Source organism: Myotis yumanensis, unplaced genomic scaffold, assembly GCF_028538775.1.
Source record: "Myotis yumanensis isolate MYYU_CA2020_CCGP unplaced genomic scaffold, mMyoYum1.0.hap1 SCAF_1, whole genome shotgun sequence".
Taxonomy (NCBI): Eukaryota; Metazoa; Chordata; class Mammalia; order Chiroptera; family Vespertilionidae; genus Myotis; species Myotis yumanensis.
The window spans coordinates 187,053,749-187,074,842 of NW_027223752.1; the positions used below are offsets into that span (position 1 = coordinate 187,053,749).

General features: G+C 41.6%; 1 protein-coding gene across 1 annotated transcript in view; it reads left to right on the forward strand.

Moving 5' to 3' along the window:
- The first annotated feature begins 2,606 nt into the window (after window positions 1-2,606).
- RASGEF1B (RasGEF domain family member 1B) overlaps window positions 2,607-21,094 on the forward strand; it is a 532,983-nt gene continuing 514,495 nt past the window's right edge. Inside the window, exon 1 of the mRNA XM_070394093.1 lies at window positions 2,607-2,682. Within this exon, the coding sequence (XP_070250194.1) occupies window positions 2,614-2,682 (69 nt within the window). The 5' untranslated portion in view covers window positions 2,607-2,613. The remainder of the gene's footprint in view (window positions 2,683-21,094) is intronic.

The following is a 21,094-nucleotide window of genomic DNA, read 5'->3' on the forward strand; positions in this document are numbered from 1 at the left end:
CAAAAGAGGAGGCTGGAGAGATTTGAGGCATGAGAAGGACTCAATGCAGTTACTGCTTTGAAGATGGAGGGGCTCTTTCTCACATGAGAAAGAGCCTGGGTGAGCTCTAGGAGCAGAGGGCCAACCCTGATGACAACCAACAAGAAACAAGGACCTCAGGCCTACAGTTCCAAGGCATTGGATTCTGCCAACAACCTGGATGACAAGAACCTGAATGAGTTTGGAAGGGGATTCTTCCCAGAGCCTCCAGATGAGGGCCCAGGGGGTTGGCATCTTGGCTTCTTCCACCTTGTGAGTTCTTAAGCAGAGAATCCACTTGAGCCAGTCCAGACTTTTAACCCACAGAACTGCAAGATAATAAAACGGTATTGCTTTAAGATGCTAAGTCGTGCCAGGAGTAGAAAACTAATATAAACCACATACCATAGCTACCTTTATTACTATGCCCACTTTGCAAAGGAGGAAACTGAAGCACAGAGAAGAAAAGTCACTTGCCTGAAGTCTCACAGCTATTAAATGTCAGGACTGGGATTTAAATTCAGGGAGTCCTTCCCCACAGCCTATGCTCTAACCCAGTGGTCGGGAAACTCATTAGCCAACAGAGCCAAAAATCAACAGTACAACGATTGAAATTTCTTTTGAGAGCCAAATTTTTTAAACTTAAACAATATAGGTAGGTACATTGTTATTAACTTAATTAGGGTACTCCTAAGGCTTAGGAAGAGCCACACTCAAGGGGCCAAAGAGCCGCATGTGGCTTGCGAGTCGCAGTTTGCCAACCACTGCTCTAACCTATGGACACAGCCCCTGAGACAACTGCAGATACTCCTTGCATGTTAGTTTCCCTTCCATTTTCTTCCTAGTGTAGCTGGAGGGCACCCAGATAGCACATTGCGTGATTTTGATATTGTATAAAAACTAATTTAACACTTTTCCTGCCTATTTTGTCCCCAAAATTCCCTAAATTCAGAGTGAGTTTGCTGTACCAGCTAGAATTCTGGAATGAGAATTAGGAAATCTGGACCCAGCTATTCATCACCATCTATCCAACCATCCATCTCCTATTTGGTCAACGCGCATTTATAGAAGCTCCTGTATACCTGGAGTCTAATACCATGTGACTTGATGAAGTATTAGGAACTTTCCTAGTTCCGTTTTCCTTGCAATATGAATTAGGTGATTTGACAAAACTTTCTCTAAGGCCTGTGCCACCAATCTAATGCTTTTATAGTCCTTGTATGTGCTGACCTATGGATTTGGCAAGGTAGGGCAATATGTCTCAGAGCCCAGCCTGAGTACTACCTGCATCAGAATCTCCTGGGTGCTTAACAAAAAAGCAGATCTGGTTTGTTCGTTCGTTTGTTTGTTTGTTTGTTTGTTTATTTATTTATTTATTGTGAATATATTTTTATTGATTTCAGAGAGAAGGAAGAGGGAGAGAGAGAGAATAACATCTATGAGAGAGCATCGTTGATAAGCTGCCTCCTGCTAGAGCCCACAGCCTGGGCCTGTGCCCTGAACTGAATCTAACTCTGACCTCTTGGTTCATAGGTCGATGCTCAACCACTGAGCCATGCAGGCCAGGCCAGATCTGCTTTTCATAAACTCTGCAGATTATTCTTATGCGCACAAAAGTTTGAGATGTACAGCTATAGGGAAGCTACATAAATATGTAACATAGGTCTTGTGTCCTGAAAGCAGCTCTCTTATTAAAAGACAAGCCTGATAGGTTTGGAAAGAACAACAGGGTCACACTTGCCATTTATCAGGCTCCTGGCCATGCTCGCCCTCTGCCCTCCATACCCCACTCCAGCCAAGGCCAGGCGTGGGTTAGCGGTGACAGCGAAGATGGAGCAGACCTACCCTAGCCCCACATCAGTGCCTGCCCCATTCAATAACAGGGGTTCACAGGAGGAGTTCCCCCTCCAGGCGTCAGGAGCCGTTTTCCTTCCGAAAGGGAGGGTGGGGCTGGCGCTGGCCGGAGGGGCGGGGGCCCTGGGGCAGCTGGCGCCTCGCAGCTGTAACTCGCCCGGCTCAGGCGGCAGCCAGAGCAGCGCCTTTCCACCTGCCTTCGCAGGAGGAGGGGAAACTGGAGAAGTGGGTCAGCCCGCAGGCTCGCCAGGGTAGATAGACCCTTCCCCGCTTCGCCTCCCGCTCTCCCGCCGAGCGTCAGGCCTCAGCTCCAGCCGAGCGGTGTCGCTGGAGTGTCCGCGCCCAGGGCTTGGCCGCCGGGTGCCTGCGCCGCGGCGCTGCGCTCGCCGCTGCCCTTGCCCGCGCGGCCGTCGCCCTGCGGCGCGTTGGCCCTCCCGCCACCCCCCACCCCTTCGGCGAGCCCTCCCTCGCGGTGGCAATAGCGACATTCAGCGCGAAAGGCTAGCGGACCGCGGGCGGCGCCCGATCCCGCGGCGCGGAGGCTGGGTCGGCGGGCCGAACTGCGCGCACCTCGCACCCCGGACTGCGGCGGACGGGCAGCCGGCGCGCTCGGTCCCGGCCCCGGTCCCGGGCCGCTGCGGGGCAGCCCCCCAGCCTGCGGGCCAGACCTCGCCCCTCGGGCTCCTACGAGGGGAAAGGACGGACCCAGCGCTTCGGAGGGACCTGGCTCGCTACTCGTATATGGCAAAGTTTCTCGCCGAGCTCCTGGGCTGCACGCTGCCGAGCAAGGGCGCCTCTCCCATGTTGGAGGTAGGTGGCGGAGGGTGTGTCCCCGCAGCCACGCCCGTCTGCGGTGGCGGCGGCCCCTGACCGGGCCCTGGGGTCCCCTGGAGTTGGCAAGTGCCATCTCACTTGTCTGCTCTCCATCTGGAGGTCGGGGTGGGTCAGGGACAGGATGGCGAGAAGACCTGAAGCCTGAAGTCGCTCCTCCCTGGACTTCAGTGAATCTTTTTTTTTTCTTCCCTAGTTGACAGGCAAACACATTTTTTTTTCCTGTTCATCTGGACGAGTTTTTAGAGTTGGTTTTTACCTAAAATAGCAGGGATGCTTGAAAATGAGCAGCGTCCCACAGTCCCTTTCAGCTGCCTACTTTATTTCTTCCTTTTTCCTTTTTAATTTGAAAACACAACAGTAATATCATTAGGTCGGAAGGTTCCTACCTTCCTGCCTCCTCCAACGACGGCCCTCTCCCAACCTCCAGCACACCCACACCCTCAAAAAGTGAACTCCTGTCTTCTGTGCGTGCGACCCAGTGGGGATGAGAAGGGTTAAAATAGGATTCGCCGAATCAGGTGAGCAGATCCGGACTCTGAAGGCAGGTACATCTAATTGCTCCCACCTGCCTGCGATGGCAATGCGGCTACTGTGAGCATCTCAGCAAGAAGTTGTTTGGGAGAAGGCTGGCTTGCGTGTCCTGGGACGCGTCCCTTCCTGTAGTGCCACAGTGTCCTTTGTCTCTATCCAGCCGCCCTCCCAACAGGCTGCCTGACCACGAGGCCGGGACCAAGGGCCCTGGCTCTGGCCCTGGCCAGGTGGACCAGTGTGTGCATGCCCGGCACTGCTCACTCAGCCCAGGGCCGGGGCGACTCTCCCTGCCAGCCCAGGGCTACCTACTCCAGGAGCTGGCTCAGCCCTGTCTGCAGTTCCCCGACTGGCCAGAGAGGGCAGCACGTGGTCTCTTCCCTCCTGGGTGCAGGAGTTTGTCCTTCAGCAAGAAGAGTCTTCCTCTCCCATGACGGCTTGCTAGTCTTCTCACCTTTGGCAACTGTCGGTGCTGTTACCTTCTGAGCTCCTCTGGTCATATTCCTTTGATTTTGGAGGTCAGATCGCCCAACCATAATCTCTGCTGTGTTGTTAAGCCGGGAGATCCCCACGGAGCTGGGAAACAAGAGCAGGCTGGCAGAAACCAGACTGAAATGCCTGGACACTTGGTAGCCTGGAATCTATGAAAAAGGAAAGGTTTCCAGGCCTGCAGCTGAGATGAGCCGTCTCCTTTGACGGGTAACATCTCTGCCTGCTTGCTTCTCTGTGATGTAAATGTTAGGCAGCATTTGGGGACTCTTCCAGGCATCTGGGAGACTCCTTTAAAATTGCTTTTCTCTTCGGCTTTCTCTTCACTTGTATTTGGATTTTTGTTCCTAAATTAACAAAACCCATGCCACACGGGGGATTGAGCCCGCGACCTGGGCATGAATAAAAATATATTAACACACACACACACACACACACACACACACACCAAAAAACCAAAAAACCCATGCCAAGCAATTTTGATTGTACTGTGTTTTGGTTGTATATAAGCCTGTTTTATCCTCCAACCAATAGACACCCCACCTTGATTTCTTAGGATAATTGGCTTTCAATCACTGATGGTTGGAGAGGGCCTTATAAACTAAGTCAGAGACATAGTTAGACAATTAAGAAAATGAGTAGCTGCTCTGTCTTTGAAGAGCTCCAGGGAAAGGGAATTGCCTGTCTTTGGTAACTCCTTAAACCTTGCTTGTGTATTTTCTACACATCTAAAGGCAGGAGCTACTGTAGCATCTGCTCTCTCCTTTCTACAAATGCTTGACTCAGTGTTGGCGGAATCCACTCCACCCAGGTAGCACTTTTATCAGGGTTGTTGGAGGAGTTCAGTGACCGCCCCTCTCCTTCCTGTGAGGGAAAATCTGTGCCCAAAGAGATGAATAACTGAGTCAACAATGTGTTTTGAGGATGCTTTCTTCTCAGGCGATAACGCCTTCAACACACTCTTACTCATGAGTGAAGAGGCAGTTGTTGAGTTCTCTACATCTGGTGGGGAGAGAAATGTATAAGGAAGATATCCCTAAACCTTTAAAAGCATTCATTTCCTAAAAGCGAAAGTGCTAGGATAGGAAAAAATTTTATGCAGTTTTTCATTTCCCCCAAATGCTCTAATTCTAGCTTTGGAGGTAACTTTAGTTTCAGGGAGGTCAAGAGAAGAGATGGGTATTTTCATAACGAATGGCCTCTGGTTTTATTTTGGTTAGGAGGTGGCCAAGAATGCAGTTTCTTCCTACACAGGCCCATTAGGAGCTTCTGCCTGGAAGAGGACCGAATCCCGGCAGGACCTCCTCAGTGTTTGCAGCTGTCTGACAAGGGAGGGTGGGCGACAGGTTATGGGGAACACAGGCGGGGAAAGCCACTATGGCTGCAAAACAACTCCAGTGCATTCCCTGCTGCATCATCCTCAGAGGCTAAGGAGAGATGGTGTGCATTTGAAACACTGAGTAGGCTTCATGATCATTTTGTTAACCTTTCCTTTCCTTTTTCTTAGTACAGTGTTTAAGTTTACAAACTAAGTCTTTGAGAAACAATTTTAAAATTTCAAGAGAAGAGCGAAGTGGGTAAACTTATTCACCCCAGCCATGGCAGTGCCCTGAACAGGGCCTAGACTTGGGAATAATGATTGTGCCTCACCAACACAGAGCTCCTGCAGAAAGAGTGAGCTTGCCATGGATTCTGATGTCTAGGAAGGTCGGACATTCTAAGCACACAGGTCGATGGTTTTACACCAAGCTGGTCCTATTTGTATGTCTTATAAGCTTGGCTGGCTGGCTGGCCTGCCCTGGCATCCATTCCTTCCCCTTCAAACTCTGACATATTATGAACTTGATCCACATCCTCCAGCCTCAGTGTTGCTTTGCAATGTGCCTTAGTGATGGGGTCCAAGACAGGAAGTGGCAGGAGAATTATATAGACAGAAGCAAGCTTTTTCTCCTTCTAGGCCCCTCATCCTTAGTTTACAAACTTGCATTTTGAATCCTACCATCCTTCATCATCTAACCTGGTGGGCACCTTTCAGGAGCCACATCTTTGGGCAGAACACATCTGGCTTTACAGAAAAGGGACGTTCAATTCCATGCCATTGTTCATAGATATGGTCTCTAGAATTGTCACAACTCATGTCTACTCTACTCATTTCCACATTCTGTTTTCTGTCTCCACCAGTATTGCTGCCTAACTGTGGCAATAGCTTTATTTTAATTTATGCATCATGCATAATAACTAACTGATTGTCTACTCTAGACCAGCCATTGTTCTAAGGGCATACTGGGGGGGGGGAGGGAGCGGGGCAAAAGTAGGTTTGCAGTTGATCTTGTGGAAAATAATGCAATAAATAATAATCAAGAATGAACTGTTTTACGTACTCACAAATGTAAACCCACTCTGCCACATCCTGTATACATGATCTCAGCTATTCTTCCAATAGCTTTAAGATGTAGATGTTAACAACCATGCTTCACAGATGAGAAAATCAAGGTTTAGAGAAAGGTAGGACATTCTAAGCACACCGGCTGGTGGTTTCAGACCAACCTTAATTTGCTGAAAGTCTCTCTAGTAATGTGTGCTAGAGGGAGGATCTCAGAGTTCACCTCCCTCCCTCAACTATGGTTACTTGGTATGTAGAGTTGGAGCTGAAGTAGAAAACAAAATAAAAAACTAAATGCCTCTAAGCTGTTCCTCTGCCTGGAATATTCTTCCCCTAATATTCTCCTATTGCTGTTTCCGCTTTTTTCAAGGTTCAGCTCAAATCTCACCTCCAGATTCACCTCCCTGGACAACATCCAGCCCCCTACCACAGTTCCACTGAATATTGTTTGTGTTTGTTTATACGAGAAACTGTGGCCAACTCTTTCTTATAAATTCTCTATGCTAAGTTTCCTATCTTCAATGGGAAGAATAGCAGGGCCAAATGCAGAAGTTAATGCCTGGAAAGAACTTAGAGTAGTGCTCAATATGGTCATTACTAGGGTCTTTTCCTGTGTGTCTCTGACCTCTTCAGCTTCAAGAATAAATATTTTTTCCATCCACACCATCTTGCAGAGTGTTTTGCACATAGTTTTCTGTCAAATAAATGTCTGATTGAATTGATATTCTAACCCTGAAGGTTTATGATTTTCTCTGTTCTTAAATTATCTGTTATCTGAAATTCAAATTTAACCAGTCCTCTGTATTTTTTACTTGATAAATCTAGCAATCCTATCTTATCTTCCTCCTCATTTCTCAGAAGGAGGTTTACAGAGTTCAGCTCCACTCAGCTATGGAAGCCTTATCCCCATTCTTCCCTGTTTATAGCTCCTACTGTGTCAGAGAGCCTGTCCCAGGCCATAGGAGGCACCTATAAGGGAACTGCAGCTGGGCAACTGTCTATCCTCATTACCTCACTAGCATGGAAATTCTGAAGTGAGCAAGCATTCCACAGCAAGTGTCAGGGTTGTGACTGAGAGGGGCTTATTACTGGCATCCTATTCCTTTATTCTTCATGTGTTCACAAGTTCGTTCAGTCATTTAACAACTGTTATTAAGCACTGGATTTGTGCTAGGCACCCCATAGAAGCCTTGCTAAAAAACATTCAAACTGTTTTGACTGACCTACAGTAAGAAATGTATTTTACATTGAAATCCTGATTTCACATAGCTATTTATACCAATACTAGAGGCCTGATGCACGAAAATTCATGCAAGAGTAGGCCTTCCTTCCCCTGGCTTCCCTCAGGCCGACTGCAGGCATCCGGGACTCGGGCTGGCTTCCCTCTGGCGCCGGCTCATCAGGAAGGACGTCCAGAATGATGTCCAGTCTAATTAGCATATTACTCTTTTATTATTATAGATAACACTGGAATAAAGTTTCAAGAATAATACTTTTCCTTATGACAGGGGATGTGCTCTGATTTTTGCAATTCTGTCCTTTCCCTTCCATTCTATCTCTGCCATTCTAGTAAGAATTAAATGGGGGGAAAGACACACTGAATTAATTTCATGAATTGTGACTCATAATTTAAAAGGCAGTGCTGTATAAGATGGTAAGATTCTATTTTTACAGACCAGTTTGTATCACCTCATTTTCCCAGTACTATACTTATACCTTCTTATACTATATATCAGTAGATTTTTGTGGTCTATCTTGGGAAGCCAATTAACATACATTATATTATTTTTTTGCTAAAAAATATTTTTAGGGTTTCAAACAACTAACTTACCAAATAACTTTTGATAAATATTCTGCCTAAAATTGGGTAAAACGTTTGGCATGCTACCTGAGCATATTTTATGACATGGGTTTTTATATTTTGAACACTGTACTCAAATTTCAATTTATTTGTCTCTTTGCATCCAATAACAACAAATGTGCCCCACTGGTTGGATTGACTCCCCAGGCTACAATTTATGACTCTTACCAGTTTTATATTTTAATTGGCCCATCCCTTCTCTGGTGAAGGAAGTTATACTTTCAAGCAGATTTTACTTCTAATTTACCTGGTAAAGATCTTGATTTTATCCATTTTAATGAACTCTTTTGTCTTTAAATGAATCTTACATACTCTCATCCACTTGGTCATTCTGATTGGCTTTCAATATTTAAAGAATGAACCATGTGGTCAGTCTGTTTGAAAAGCAAATAACTTGCTTGTATATGGCTTTAACTTGAGTGATTAGATGTTGGTGGATGATCATAACACAGAAGTTGACTTTGAAACTAATAGCTCCTATTGCCACAGCTGGGCCATTTGAGTTTTAAGCTAATGGATGCTGAGTTTGTCTTGTAAATTCACAACTCAGTTTGTTTGAGGGCCAATTGAATTGCTCTACCACATCTGAACCATTGTATACACCCGGGCAACTCTACTTACCTTTTGTGTTAGCTGCTTTTAAACTCGGCATGTGGTCCTAAATGCATGCAGTTCATTTATAGGAATATTTGGTCTCATTATGATTACATCTGTCTAATGGCTTCTTGCTGAGAAACCAGAACATGATTTTTGCTTTTTTGTGTTTTGATAGGGAAAGGCTGATATTTCATATCTGCCCAATGGCCAGTGCTGGCTGCATGTTGTTGGGAGCAGGGGTAGGAGCTTAATGCTTTGATTGATTTCCATTTGCTTAGTTCTTTTCAATTTGTAGATGTTCTTGTATATTTTGAATTTCTTTACTTTGCAAATCTTTGATGAAATACAATAGGTCCAGTAGTGACATTTATATTAGGAAAGTGCTACTTAGAGTTACCTATTGAAGTGGCTCATAAATATGACAACTTTTATTTATCTGAATTCTGTGATGAGTAAGGACTGTGCTTCCCACCTTAAATTTATTCTAGGCCTATATCTCCAAATACCTATAAAATATTAACAATATTCCATGTACCTTTCAAACCTCTACCTTTACAAACCAAAATGGAGGACTCATCACCTCCCTGCTAACAGCTGAAACCCATGTCTCCTTTTCAACTCTTTCATGAGCCAAAGCATCACAGTCTTCTTCTTACCTAGAGTAGCACTGGGGTGACATCTGTTTTCTTTCTTTTAAAAAAAAATGGTTTTATTGATTTTAGAGAGAGAAAAAAGGGAGAGGGAGAGAGAGAAACATTGATTGACTGCTTCCTGCACACCGCCTACTGGGAATTGAGCCCGCAACCTCAGCATATACCATGACCAGGAATCAAACCCACAACCTCTCGGTGCATGGGACTATGCTCAACCAACTGAGCCACACCCATCAGGGCTTTCTTTTCTTTTTCCTTCATGAACTGCCTGTCAATGACTCCTGCAGATTCTTTATTTGGTTTGTATCTTCCTTTTTTATCCCTACTAGTCTTCATCCACTGATCTGACAAACATCTATTGAGTATGTACTATGACCAAGGGTCTGTAGGAGATTTCACAATATGCTGCTAATTAGTTTGCTTCCCAGAAGTCTCCTTCCTCTCCACTTTTCCTGAATTTGCAGCTAGAATACCACAATGGCTTTTCATTGTCACTTTCTTATATAATAGCTAATGGACTTTCTAGTTCCAAAGGCTCAAGTCTCTAAATTCTGCCGAGGTTATTTCGAAGGTATTCCCTAAAGTGTCTCCCTCTGCCTAGCTAACTTAGCTTCCTGCCATTGATTTTCTTCCACTGATCCTCCCATGTCACATACAGATTCTCGCCCCTGTGCCTTTGTTGTTTATGCTACTTGTCCATCCTGTAATATGATGACCTATCCCCATTCTTTTCATTCTTCCCAACTCCCTAACCTTCAGGGCTATAGGAGAGACCCCGCCTTTTATGAAACCTTCCCCCAAACCACAGCAAATAGGCCAGGAGTACACGGCTGGAAAATCAGGTACTTGCTTTCCAATTTTGGCCCCTCCACATTTTAGCTATGTGATCTGAAATAAATTACTTCTTTGTGCCTCACTTTTATTTTCTGTAGAACTAGAATAATAGTAGTAGCTATTTCATTGAGTTGTTATGAGGATTTAATAAGAATTCAAATAAAGTACTTAGCATAATATGTGGCATATAGTAATTGACAAATAATATATAATAATGATGATGATTATTGTTATTATTATTACTTTCACCTTGATTCTAATAACCCTGTATTGTCCTTCTTCGTTGACTATCTTAGAAACACCTTGCATTTTTCTGAATTCTTCACAGTGCTGAGCACAACATAGGTACTCAGTCAATACTTATTAATTTTGAACACATGCCATGTGCTGTTTTAGCAAAATCTGGGAACCAATTTATTTCTGGATATATTTAATTGTATTTCATGGAAATGTGACATCCACTGTCCTTTAGTGACTTGCCCCTAATCTATGGGATGTATATTGATGCTAACTTAGGCTGTAGTCATACAAGTGATGATAATGTACTTTTACATGCAATTCTGGCAGAAGCAGTACTTGAAAAATGTGCCAATTATAAATGCCATTTAAACAAAATTCAACCATAAATTGCAATATAATTAAACACAGAATATGTTTTAAATGATTTGCAAACATGTATCCTAAAGTAAGTCAAGTGAAGAAAATTCATGTTATAAGTCATCATTTTATTCATCGGACCATTATGTTCCATGCTGTTGGTGGAGAATTCTTGTTGGAAGTCAAGCTAGATTATTCCAAAATTAATTTACTTCCAAAGAACGTTTTACCCAGGGAGCTTCCTTATTGAATTTCCAGTGAGAAAGAGGGGGTAATGATGCCCTGCTTCCCTCTGTTGGATGGCCTGAAAGCGTGGGGCTTTATTTTCATGGGGATTACGTGAACTCAGCTGGAAGTCCAGCAAGGGTGCCTGCGGAGAGGCACATGGGGCTGCATTACAAATTGCAAAGAACCTGCCCCAGGAGTCTTAAGATCTGGATTCTGAGCATGGCTCATCTCCTCACTGGCTGGATGCCACTGGGGGAAATCTCCTTACCTCTCAGAGTGTCAATTTTCATAGCTCTAAAATGAAAGTATCACAATTCGATTTGCTTCACTCACGGAATTGACGTGCGGCTCTGGTCTGGTAACGTGAACGTCCTTTATAAAATGTCAAGCGTTATATAAATGTGAGTTGCTGTCGCTGATACTGTAATGAAGAGGACAGAAACATAGGTGCATACTTGGCATCCTGGGTGTTTAGGAGCCTGCTGGAAAATGGACTGTTAGGGATGGTATGAATGCTAAGGAATAAAAATGCTTCTATTTGAAAGGCTGAGGAAGAAATATGAAGCAGTCATATTTTACAATGAGAGATATCGCCCCTGTACAGTAAACCCCCCTGGAATCTATTTGCATTCAGAGATTTAGTTAGGGAATAAAACAATTAAAAACTAAACTTGAACTAGGTTTATGAATTAAATCCCATCCACATTAGGAGGAGGGGGTGGAAATAGAAGGGTGGAGTAGGGATAAAGTAGGGGATAGGAATGAGGGTGGGCGTGCAGAGATCCGCGACAGAAGGCAAGCTGCAAGGAGGGGCTGCTGGGCCAGACTCAGAAAGAGGGTATGAGAGGCTAGGATTGTAGATGGCAAAAACATATAGTCCCTGTTGTGTGAATTTCCTCCCCTTTTCCTTTGTCCCCTGAGTCTAGCTACCCTGAGCCAGAAAAAGACCTTGACATATGATGGATGACCCAAACAACTGGGCTATGGGGCCATTTCAGAGAGCAGAACTCAGAGGAGGGAGCCTTTTCAAAGCATGGGAGCACGGATGTCCGGGGCAGAGCAGAAATGGGCTGTTTGCTGCAGGAGCAGTACAGGCACACAGGTGGCCTGCAGCCAGGTTGGTCCAATGTCTGGTTCAAGAGCCCACAGGATGTAATTTTCCCCAGAAGACACCAACTAATGCCAAAGGAAGAAAGGATTCTTGGGAGAGAATCTGATGTCTCACAGTGTGGGTGGAGTTCTGTAGCTAGCAAATTTTGGGTGGAAGTGATAAGATGACTTCACTTGTAACTACATTTAGGTACATACAATTTGTTCATATAATCTTGTCAGTTTTCTTTTTTCCTGTTTCATTCTTGAGTCAGTGTGAAATCTAAAACTCTAACCCAACAAGCCCGCCCCCCCCTTTTTTTTGGCCCATCAAGCTTGTTTTTGATGCTCATTTTAACCAAATTTCATACACATTATAATGTCTCGTGTGTCTGTTAGAAGAGAGTGGGGTGGTGTGGGAGAGGTCAGAGGCACACACAGAGCCACACACATGCACATAGACACACAGACAAACAGAATTTGCTCCTAGAATGGCTACGATGATCAAATCACATCATAATCAGAGGTTTAAATGAACCTAGAAGTCTCACTGATTTTTTATTTATCAACTTTGCTCCCAAACCGTGAATGTGCTTATAGAAGCAAGGCCACGCATATGGGACACTTCTCAGGGGTTAACAAACGGAACTTTTTTCCTTTGGAGATTGTCTTTTGTCTCCTTGCTCTCCTCTAGCCTAGAGAGGCCCTTTCTAAGGGTCTATGATATGGCTGTGTGTGATTTTCAGTTTTCCCATCTCGCTCTGCAAATAGAAACTGATTTCATTTTTTCTCGTGTGTAAAGAAATAGCGCATCTGATTGCACAGGCCAGAAATAAATGATTGGAAAGCATCCAGTCAGGCTCTGGGGAAGCCCCTAAAATTATCCCCTGCCTTATGGACTGTCCAGATTGTATGTGTGGCTGGGGAAGACAAGGGAAGGAAAGCAGGATTTGAGAAATAAAATTTTCTCGGGCCCAGATGCTATGAGTGAGTCAGATGACTGTGATTTTTAGTTCACTTGCACGGTGCCAGGCATGAATGTCCATGCAGCTGGGCAGACCCTCTGGGGTTCCCAGTTAATGCAGCTCCCTCTCTCTGCACATTGTGTGAACTTCCCTTATGCATGAATACTGTCTAAATAGAGGGATTTCTCTTGGCTTACCTTGAGTTATGTTTGATTTGGAGTTGCTGTGGGTTAGAATGGCTAAGGCATGTACCCGTACTTAGCAGAGTTGATGGATAATAAATGATAATAACATTTCCTTAGAATTTACCAAAACATCTTGCACACATAATTTTATTAGAAATGAAAAAGCTACTTGGGGGTTATTTTACTCTATTTACAGATAAAAAACTAAGGAATGAGAAGTAAATTATTAGCTATTGGAAAATAGCTTGGGTCTAAAATTGTCCAACAGCCTTGCAGATAATAAAAATAATTTATCACCTTCTTCTATATATGTCTTCCTCCTTAATAGAATTAAGAAGATAGCACTATAAAGACACCATCAATTGAAATCATCAATATGAAATTCTTTGAAAATCATAAAGTGGTATAAAAAAGGGTAGGGTATCTTTTACCTCAAATACAGTTTGGAACAATAATGCAGGGAATACCTAAATACCATAAAATGGTGTTATTATTTAAATTAAACATTCTATTCTTAGTAAAGTTACTTCTCATTTCTGGGCATTTCAGATGATCAAAGGCATTTCCCAAGCCCTTCTTTGTTCACAAAAATTAGCATAAATCCCACCTGATATCTCTAACTACCCTATCTCTTCCTTCAAGTTCCTTTTTCACTGGATGAAGAGCTCCCAAGCTGTAAACTATAGAGAACAAATAGATTTCCTCTATACTCAAACCATTCTCTCTCTCTTTTTTTTAAAAAAATCTTTATTGTTGAAAGTATTACATATGCCCCCTTCTGTCCCCCATTGACCTCTTCTAGCCCTCCCCCACTCCAGGCCCCAGGCCTTCACCACCCTATTATCAGTGACCATGGGTTATGCATACATGCATACAAGTTCTTTGGTTGATCTCTTCCCACCCATCCATCCTCCCCCACCTTCCCTTTGAGATTCAACAGTCTGTTTCATGCTTCTATGTCTCTAAATCTATTTTGTTCACCAATTTATTTTGTTCATTAGATTTCACATATGATATACACAAACCATTCTTAAGATGTGCAGCACACTGGGGTGACTGCCCAGGATTTCATGTTATGCTGGTGGCTGAGCGTGCTATCAGTAGAAGAGAATAATTGACAAATTTTGTGGCACAGTGCTTTGTAGATTTTGAAGCACTTTCACTGAATCTTGATAAACAGCTTTGGAAGCATTATCATCCCCACCTGACAAATTTAGAAGCTGAGGTTCAGAGAGATGAAGTGAATGTCGCAGGATAACCAGAGCCAGAAAGTAATGGAGCTAGGACTTCAGCTCTGGGTCTTCTGTTTCCAAGTCCCCCCCCCCCCCCGCCACGTCTTTCCATGGGAAGCTAGGTCTTCACTGGGACACCCTCACCAGTGTAAGGAAGCAACTGAGTCTCATATTCATTAGTCATCTCCATAACAATTCCGCCATCACCAAGGCAAAGGAGTGGCACTTCCTACTCCTTGTATCTGCTTGATATTAAAGGCTGCCATTTACAATGAACTTATAGAGTTTAAGTTAAATCTCTTCTTTGTCACTTGTCAGTTATTATTTGTGTGACTATAGGCAAGTTACTTAACCTCTCTAAGCTTCAGTGTCTTCATCTCTAAAATGAAGACAATGGTTACTCTGAGGATTAAATGAGAAAATATATGTAAAGTATTAAGTACTCCACCTGGCACATAATTAACATTAGATGTTGCCTTTCTTCTTATTAATAAGTTTTCTTTCATTTTCCACTTCATGGTTGGACTTGATTTACATTTTAGTCTGGTTCTTCCTGTATTAATTTTTTGGAGTGAGGTGGATATTAAGTGGACATGTGATGGGAGTATAAGAGAAGGCACCTACTATATACTTTGTCACTGGCCCACACATAAATGAAATTAGATGTGATAGCACTAGTGGTGATAAAAGATTAGCTTGATTATTTTTTATGGTAAATAAGCCAGTGTTTACTCTTCTTTCTGAAGTCTCTTGCCCATTATGTACTATGCTATGCTGACTACCCATTGAATAGTATTTATTTAATCCCAATTATGTGTGCTGTTCATGTGCTTGGTGCTGTGAGGATTACAGCAGAGGACTATTCTGAGCTGAGGTCTGGTAGGAAACCGCTATGGCTATTCTAGGAAAAAGATTTCTTGGGTTAACTCTTTCTCGAGAATGCTTCCAAGTGCTGTGACAACCATTTCAAATATTTCCCAAAAGGAGTGGATTTCAGAAGAAATTCTGTTTTTCCAGATTGTTGCTATAAATAGGCAGAATAAGTTCTCAATTGTGTCTTGTCATTTCCAAGACACATCAATGATTGAAAATGGTGCAATGGTGGGATTATGACTGAGATCACATCAGACGTAAAATGTTTTGAAAATTATGCCTCTTTACTGGATTTTCTGATTTTGTTTTGTTAGACAAGTTACTTTCTCACATGTAAAATGTTCTAAATAAAAATATCTTACTGGGCGGTTGTGCAGATTATATGAAGTATGATGTGAAGGTATTTAGCATAATGCCTGTCACATGATAGCAGTTACCCAATTAGCAACGTTTTTCTTTCTTTATCGACGAATATGCTCCTTGGCTTTTCTTGACCACAGGTTTGAATTAAGTCCTCCTTTGAAGCCCCTCCTCCTGTTATCCACTTTTATTCTGCTATCCCCTGGAGCATTTTTGCGTTTCTGCAGCTCAGCATGGCTTTACATGCATAACCCATCAAAGAGTTAATAGCTCTGTGCTCCAACCTTTCAGGTTTGCTGGAGCTGCTTTATCAGAAAAATCATTGTGGTTCCTTTTGTGCAGCTCATTGATGTCCAAAGCAACTAGTTAGAGAGAGGGAGCATAGAAATTCGATCTTTACTAACATTGACATTTCTTCCAATTTAAGCAATTGGTTTGCTTACATTCTTTGTGAAAACCTGTTGAGATCTAAAATTATCCTAGATGACTACATTAGAGGGTCCTAATAGGTTTTTGGTGTTAGAATGAAGACTATTTGAACATTAAATACATAGTCAGAGTTTGGAAGGGATCCAGCACATCTCATGAACATACTAGACAAGCAGTTTGTAGTCATGACAGGATCACAGAAGCTTCAGGCTCAGTGTAACTGAGAATCTCGCCTACTTCGAGGGAAGAGGATTGTGTTAGGTATTTCCCTTTGCTCCTCCAGTTCTTGACCTTTTCCCACTCTGTGCTCCAGGAAGCCCACCTGTACGAAGCACACCCACAGGGTTCCCTGGGCCTCAGCTTCTAATTGTGTTTGGCCAGTGGGGAGCACTGGTCAGAGACTGGAGGGAGTGGAGAATGTAAGGGCAAGACAGTTATCACTCCATCCCCCCTCATTGCAAGGTCACCTCGAGCTGGTTGTGTCCCTCTGACTAAGATCACAGCTCCTGTAAGTTGGTCCTCTCCACATAGCCTGTTTGTCCCTTGCTACTTTAGCGGGGGTAATTGAGCACGTTACTAGCCTCAAGATATTGTATCATACCGTGTGGTTTTTCTTACACCCTTCTTGCACCTTAATAAATAGTCAAATTTTATTGAATTTTCTTTAAATTACCCAATTTGAATATGTCATCTGTTTCCTAACTTCCTCCAGAAAGATCAAAGTGACCATCTGAATTACTGGTTTGTAAAAAATTCTGCCAATTCATAAAAATGCTGTGGTGCCTCATTACATATTTAGGCAAAAGTGCATGAATTCACAAGAATGATCTGTAATGATGTAGCTGGTGTTGGATGTGATTTGTGGTGAAATGGAATGTCATTTGGATCGAATGAGAATATTACTAGAACTTCAGGAAACGCCAGTGTCTTAAAAGAGTAGAGTCTGTAGAGATGGAATGGGATGCTGAATGCATTGCACCTCAAAGTTTTGATTTGCAGGTGAGGAATTTGAGTCGCCAAGACATTAGATGAGTTGCCCAAAGTCAGACAATTGGTATGTGGCAAAGCTGGGTCTTGAACCTCAACAGTGACTCTAAAGCTAGTGTTTGTTTTAGTGCTCTAAATTGTGGAAAACAGTTCAATTTAGTTTCCGTAAAGCAAAATACATGGATTTGACTTTAATTGGTCAGCTTGCAATGAACAAAGAAATGTGCTTGAGAATGGTGTGTTGTGTATTTTAATTTGTTTTTAAACAGAAAATTAAGTGTAAGTGAGAAATTTTAGTTTGAAATAATTAATCTGTCACATCGGGTTGGCCAAATAGAACAATGTTATGAAGATGGTAACTGTTTTAGAATTTATTTATCAAGGGACTTTTTTTTCCTGTATAGTACTTTCAGTTTTAGAAAATATGATTTATACTTGTGCTGAGTGATGAATTATAAGACCACTCAGATAACTCTTGACCTCTGAATATATTTCATTATTAAAAGAGTTTTCAGAGAACTGGTTTTTCCTTACTGTTTCATACCAGACAAATATTTGATTTTCTATTGCATATGTGGTATGTACCCTGAGAATTGGAGTAGTTGTTACATGGAATGTGTCAATGTTTCTATCCTTAAGATAATGCTGACCTAATGCAAGGGATATGGTATAAAGATTATATCCAAATTGGAAAATAAACAGTATACAATCTTCTGCTTATATCAACTGTTAAGAGGGCCTATATGATAACCCCTTCAATTAAAGTGTAAGTCCCTGAAGTTGAGAAAACTTACTCTCTTTTTTTTTGTAGCTTCTTCTACCTCTTTACATGGTGGGCAGGAAAAATGATAATTACTTAGTAAATATTTGATTAATAAATAAATGAAAATCACAGTAGGTCTTATAGTATTTCAGAAATAAGAAAGGGAATTTGATCTAATCTGATTTATCCAGTTCATAGTTGCTAGGCTAGATGGCTCACTTGGGAATATTACTTTGCTATACATTGTGTGTGAGTATGGTGACTCCTTTTTCCTATTTAGGTCTGCATATAGAAAAATTGGATTGTCAATTCAATATTATGTTTTTAATAAATTAAAAAGTGAAACTTTAGGTAAACAAATCAATATCAGGATGATTTAAATCAATTTTACTATGAAGAAACAGCATCAATTTTCTTATACATAAAACCTTGAAGATTAGTAAATATAAACTGTTTATTTGCTTCAGTTTTTGTGCTTTGATACTTTAAAACAGTGACTCACACCTGCTAGATGTGTTAGTTTTTCTTGCACTTTTGCAAAGCACTAAGATGCTCTTTGCTCTAATCCAGCTTTCCTGGATAATGCTACATATTACTATATTGCATGCATATTTTAGAATTTTGAACTATCAGTTTTTCCTCTGTGTATGCAAATTATGTCATTCCCTTTAAAATGTCATGAATGGATCTTTGTTTGTTAAATGTCACTATTGGTTTAATTATCTTTTGAATAGTGGAGTTTTAAGAAAAACAGACCCGTTGAAAAGATCATGGTCAACTATATGCTTACCCAGATGTAAAAATTGTATTTTGATAATGGCATTTTCTCCAAATAGAAATTTACAGCATGGTCCTCTAGCATGAGTACTCAGTGCTCCTTTATTACCCAACCAATCAAATTAGTTCTCTTCCTCATTGGGCCCCAAGAGGAGGAATACAAATCTGACAGGTTGCAGTACTCAGATTGGGCCGTATCTGTGAGTGTGTGGAGTCTCTGATATGCATATGTCTGTCTCTCTTTTCTTCTTCCTTCTAAAATGGTAGGACAGCCCTGGCCAATGTGGCTCAGTTGGTTGGGCATCATCCTGTGCACCAAAAAGTTCCTGGTTTGATCCCTGGTAGGGGGCATGCAGGAAGCAGCCTATCGATATTTTGTTTTCACATAGATGTTTCTCTCTCTCTCTCTCCCCCTCTCCTTTCTTCTCTCACTAAAAATGAATAAAAAATGTAAAAAAAAATTGGTGGGACCAAGGAAAACTCCCTCTTATGAAAATGCACAGCTTATCTCTTTTTATTGCTTTTTCTCTATTTCCTTTCTATATTGTGAGGGTAGATAGCTGTTCTTCAGAAGAGATTCTGCAAGCTTTCTTGGTATCTCTAGATTCACTCTTCATTCCACATTGAAACAAATGTGGAGTTTCTCTCCTAGCAAGAAGCTCAATATTAGACAATGAAAAGAACTATGTTTATTTCTTCACCGTTGTATCCCCGGCACATAGCAATGTTTCCCCAATAGCAGGCTTGTAGAATTAGGAGATGAATGAATAAATGCATAAAACCACATCATACCTTTTCACAGACCTTCCTCTTCCCCCATCCCCAAGGGAGCTACAACGTCATTCTCCTCCATGCATGTACATACTTATGGATATAAGATATTTTTGATGGACTCCTTTCACTTTTCTCTTTGGCCTTGAAGGCTTGTAGATATGACTTTCATATTGCCTGACTTCATTTGCTTTTAATTATTGAGAGTGGACAAAAAGAGATGTTAGCATCACCTGATATGATATTTCCCTTCTTTGAGGAAGGCACTGCACTGTAAAATATTTTAGGATGACACTGATTGTAAATTCTAGAATATATTATGATAGCAACTTTATTATTATTATTTTTTTAAAAATATATTTTATTGATTTTTACAGAGAGGAAGGAAGAGAGATAGAGAGTTAGAAACATCGATGAGAGAGACATCGATCAGCTGCCTCCTGCACATCTCCCACTGGGGATGTGCCTGCAACTCAGGTACATGCCCTTGACCGGAATCGAACCTGGGACCTTTCAGTCCGCAGGCCGACACTCTATCCACTGAGCCAAACCGGTTTCGGCTATGATAGCAACTTTAATGTTTAAATTGACTAAAGATATTTTTGTGTGTCTGACATTTTTAGTTGATACAGTTGAAAATATTCATTCTTTTCAATTTACTGGTATCATTCAGTTGAAGAGCAGCAAAACAAATTTTATAAAAGTACTTTTACTTTACTATTTTTGGTAATTTTTGTGTGTGTTCATTTGCATTTTGACACATATTCTATATAAATCTTTAATAAATATTAACTGGAAATTTTATATAATAAATACAGATATTTTCTTAACAAGGCAAATTATTTCTGTATTCCAAGATGTTCATGTTGAAATGTGGCTACAAAAAATGAAAATGGAAAATTTTCTTATCATAAACACCACATTAACTTGAAATAGTAAAAGTACTCATGGACTTTTGTACAATGGCTTTTTTGTAAATTTTATTTTATTGTTGACAGCCTTACAGATGTCTCCCACAATGACTTTTAAAACAAAACTATTGGTTTTTTCTATTTCAGTGTCCTTTCCCTATGCAACTGTCCATGGTGCTGAAAGCCTACTGTCTGGTGGACATAGTCACAAAATGATGGTGACATGAAAAGTATTTAGACGAATCCCCCCATTTTTAATGAAGAATTATAGTGAGCTGAATTCACCTCCATCATTTAATACTGGTTGTAATTGCTGGGCATGACAAGAGTCCATGTGTTTTTTCCCACTATGGCAGGCTGGCAAACCTAGCTTAAAACCTAGAGGATCCCTACTAAAGTTAAATGCACAAAACTCTAGGGTTAACAAAAGCACTTAGTGTATTATGAGTCTTCATAAACCCTTTGGACACCAGAAAATACTAGCTATATAGATTTTTTTCGTTATTGGGTATACCGATGAAATATCATCAGCTTGTAACAACCCTATTGCTGAGAGATTTAAAAAACCCAAAAAATTCTAAATCATTTTTTACGTTTGAGTCTTTTGAAAGCCTTCTTGAATTCTGACTGACTTTGGAGTATTTTCCAAATATGAACAACGACCTCATTTCCTCCTCCCCCACCCCCGCCACACACACCTCCTTTTCTTAGAACTATTTAAATTCAGTGTCCACTCAGGGTTTTAAAAACTCAGTAGGAAAGGTAGAAAAGATTTAGAAGAATAAATTTTGAGATTAATAGGTAAAAACTCTGAGATAAAGTATGAGTCACTTTTAGAAATTATGTTTAGAAGAGTTTTATCTTGTAAGGCTTTAT